The following is a 2,403-nucleotide window of genomic DNA, read 5'->3' on the forward strand; positions in this document are numbered from 1 at the left end:
TGAGATAATCAAGTGGTTTTTGTCATTGGTTCTGTTTATGTGATGGATTACATTTATTGATTTGCTTATGTTGAACCACCCTTGCATCCACTTGATTGTGGTGGATAAGCTTTTTAATGTGCTGCTGGATTCGGTTTCCCAGTATTTTATTGAGGATTTTCACATTAATGTTCATCAGGGATACTGGCCTGAAATTTTCTTTTTTTGTTGTGTCTCTGCCAGGTTTTGGTATCAGGATGATGTTGGCTTCATAAAATGAGTTAGGAAGGAGTCCCTCTCTTCTATTGATTGGAATCGTTTCAGAAAGAATGGTACCAGCTCCTCTCTGTACCTCTGGTAGAATTCGGCTGTGAATCCATCTGGTCCTGGACTTCTTTTGGTTGGTAGGCTATTAATTACTGCCTCAATTTCAGAACTTGTTTTTGGTCTACTCAGGGATTCGACTTCTTCCTGCTTTAGTCTTGGGAGCGTGTGTGTGTCCAGGAATTTATCCATTTCTTCTAGATTTTCTAGTTTATTTGCATAGAGGTGTTTATAGTATTCTCTGACGGTAGTTCATGTTCTGTGGTATCATTTTTTATTATGTCTATTTGATCTTCTCTCTTTTCTTCCTTACTCACCTGGCTAATAGTGTATCTATTTTGTTAATCTTTAAAAACAAAAAAAAAAACCAGCTCCTAGATTCAGATTTTTTTGAAGGGTTTTTCGTGTCTTTCTCTCTTTCTTTCAGTTCTGCTCTGATCTTAGTTATTTCTTGTCTTTTGCTAGCTTTTGAATTTGTTTGCTTTTGCTTCTCTAGTTCTTTTAATTGTGATGTTAGGGTGTTGATATTAGATATTTCCTGGTTTCTCATGTGGGTATTTAGTCCTATAAATTTCTCTCTAAACACTGCTTTAGCTGTGTCTCAGAGATTCTGGTACATTGTGTCTTTTTTCTCATTGGTTTCAAAGAACAAAACACAGTGCCTTAAGTATCTTTGAATCTGTCTAATTTTCACATAAAATGGAAAGATAGTCATAAAAGTATTTTAGGATAATTCATTTATTTTGAGATAGACCACCACAGTGAAAAGTTAGTATGTAATGTTAAATATGATGGCTAATCTAATATATGCTGAGGTTGTGCTGCTTACAGCCCAGTACTCCTCTCTTCAGTTTAATGACTATTTTGTTAAGAGAAACTAAAGCACCGGGAGGCTAAAGCAGACAAATGAACTACATCATCTTCAGAGATCTCTCAGACAGAAATAAAATTTTTAGTCCCCTTAGTGCTTTTGGTTTTGAAGTTCATGGGTCTGATTATCAAAACAGTTTATGCTTTTAAAATAGGGCTTATCAAAGAAATTTTAACATGGCACTTACCTGCAATCCTAGATTGAAATAGTACTGCAAAACTTTTGTATCTAAAATAAAAATCAAAAAAATTAGTGACTTGACTGACATAAGCAATTAGAATTATCTTTTAAAAGCTTTTCTGGCTGGGCATGGTTGCTCATGCCTGTAATCCCAGCACTTTGGGAGGCCTAGGTGGGCAGATTACTTGAGGTCAGGAGTTCAAGACCATCCTGGCCAACATGGTGAAACCCCGTCTCTACTAAAACTATAAAAATTAGCCGGACGTGGTGGCAGATGCCTGTAATTCCAGCTACTCAGGAGGCTGAGGCATAAGAATCACTTGAATCTGGGAGGTGGAGGTTGCATTGAGCTGAGATCATGCCACTGCACTCCAGTCTGGGTGACAGAGTGAGACTCCATCTCAAAAAAGAAAAAAAAAGAGCTTTTCTGTTTGAGCATTATTAAGATATCAATGTAATCTTGCCACATTAATACCATTCTCAATTTTACCTTATAGTAAATGACTACTTACCTACCAATATAGGTAAAATTATTTTCTCATCTAAGGTTTAGTTACCAAATAAAATTTTTATTTCTAATCTTAATTTTAGGCAGATGTTAAAAGAATGTCACTTGGGTAACATTTAGGAAGAATCCAATAAAGGCATTTTCCTGTTTGTTTCAAAATGGAATTTTTACTTTAATAAACTTCTAGAACATACGCAATTATTTTGGTCCTCAGTTACTAGCACTTATATACAATACAGACTAATACTCTACTGACAGAGATTAGTGATGCCTGCTGAGACAATTAGAACAATATGAAACAATTCATCCTGTTTTTATTTGCCATGACTGACATACCACCACCAGCACTCCAAAGAGAAGGGCAACGAGCAAGTTAATTTTTCCTGACATTATGAAACTGAACTATTTCATAAATGAACAAAAACTGCTTTTAGCATTCCAATTGCACCTCTAAATGTATTTTTATTGCTTGACCTGAGATCCACACATTTTTATTTACAAAGTAATATAATCTGAGTTCCACTAACAGATGAACTTTTAG

The 2,403-nt window shown here is 35.3% G+C and overlaps 1 protein-coding gene across 1 annotated transcript in view; it reads right to left on the minus strand.

The window, feature by feature from the left end:
* ALG13 (ALG13 UDP-N-acetylglucosaminyltransferase subunit) overlaps nucleotides 1-1,446 on the minus strand; it is a 7,531-nt gene extending 6,085 nt beyond the window's left edge. Inside the window, exon 1 of the mRNA XM_017872324.1 lies at nucleotides 1,362-1,446. Within this exon, the coding sequence (XP_017727813.1) occupies nucleotides 1,362-1,442 (81 nt within the window). The 5' untranslated portion in view covers nucleotides 1,443-1,446. The remainder of the gene's footprint in view (nucleotides 1-1,361) is intronic.
* Nucleotides 1,447-2,403: the final 957 nt, after the last annotated feature.

The sequence above is a fragment of the Rhinopithecus bieti genome, unplaced genomic scaffold (genome assembly GCF_001698545.2).
Source record: "Rhinopithecus bieti isolate Rb0 unplaced genomic scaffold, ASM169854v2 scaffold_7464, whole genome shotgun sequence".
Classification (NCBI taxonomy): Eukaryota; Metazoa; Chordata; class Mammalia; order Primates; family Cercopithecidae; genus Rhinopithecus; species Rhinopithecus bieti.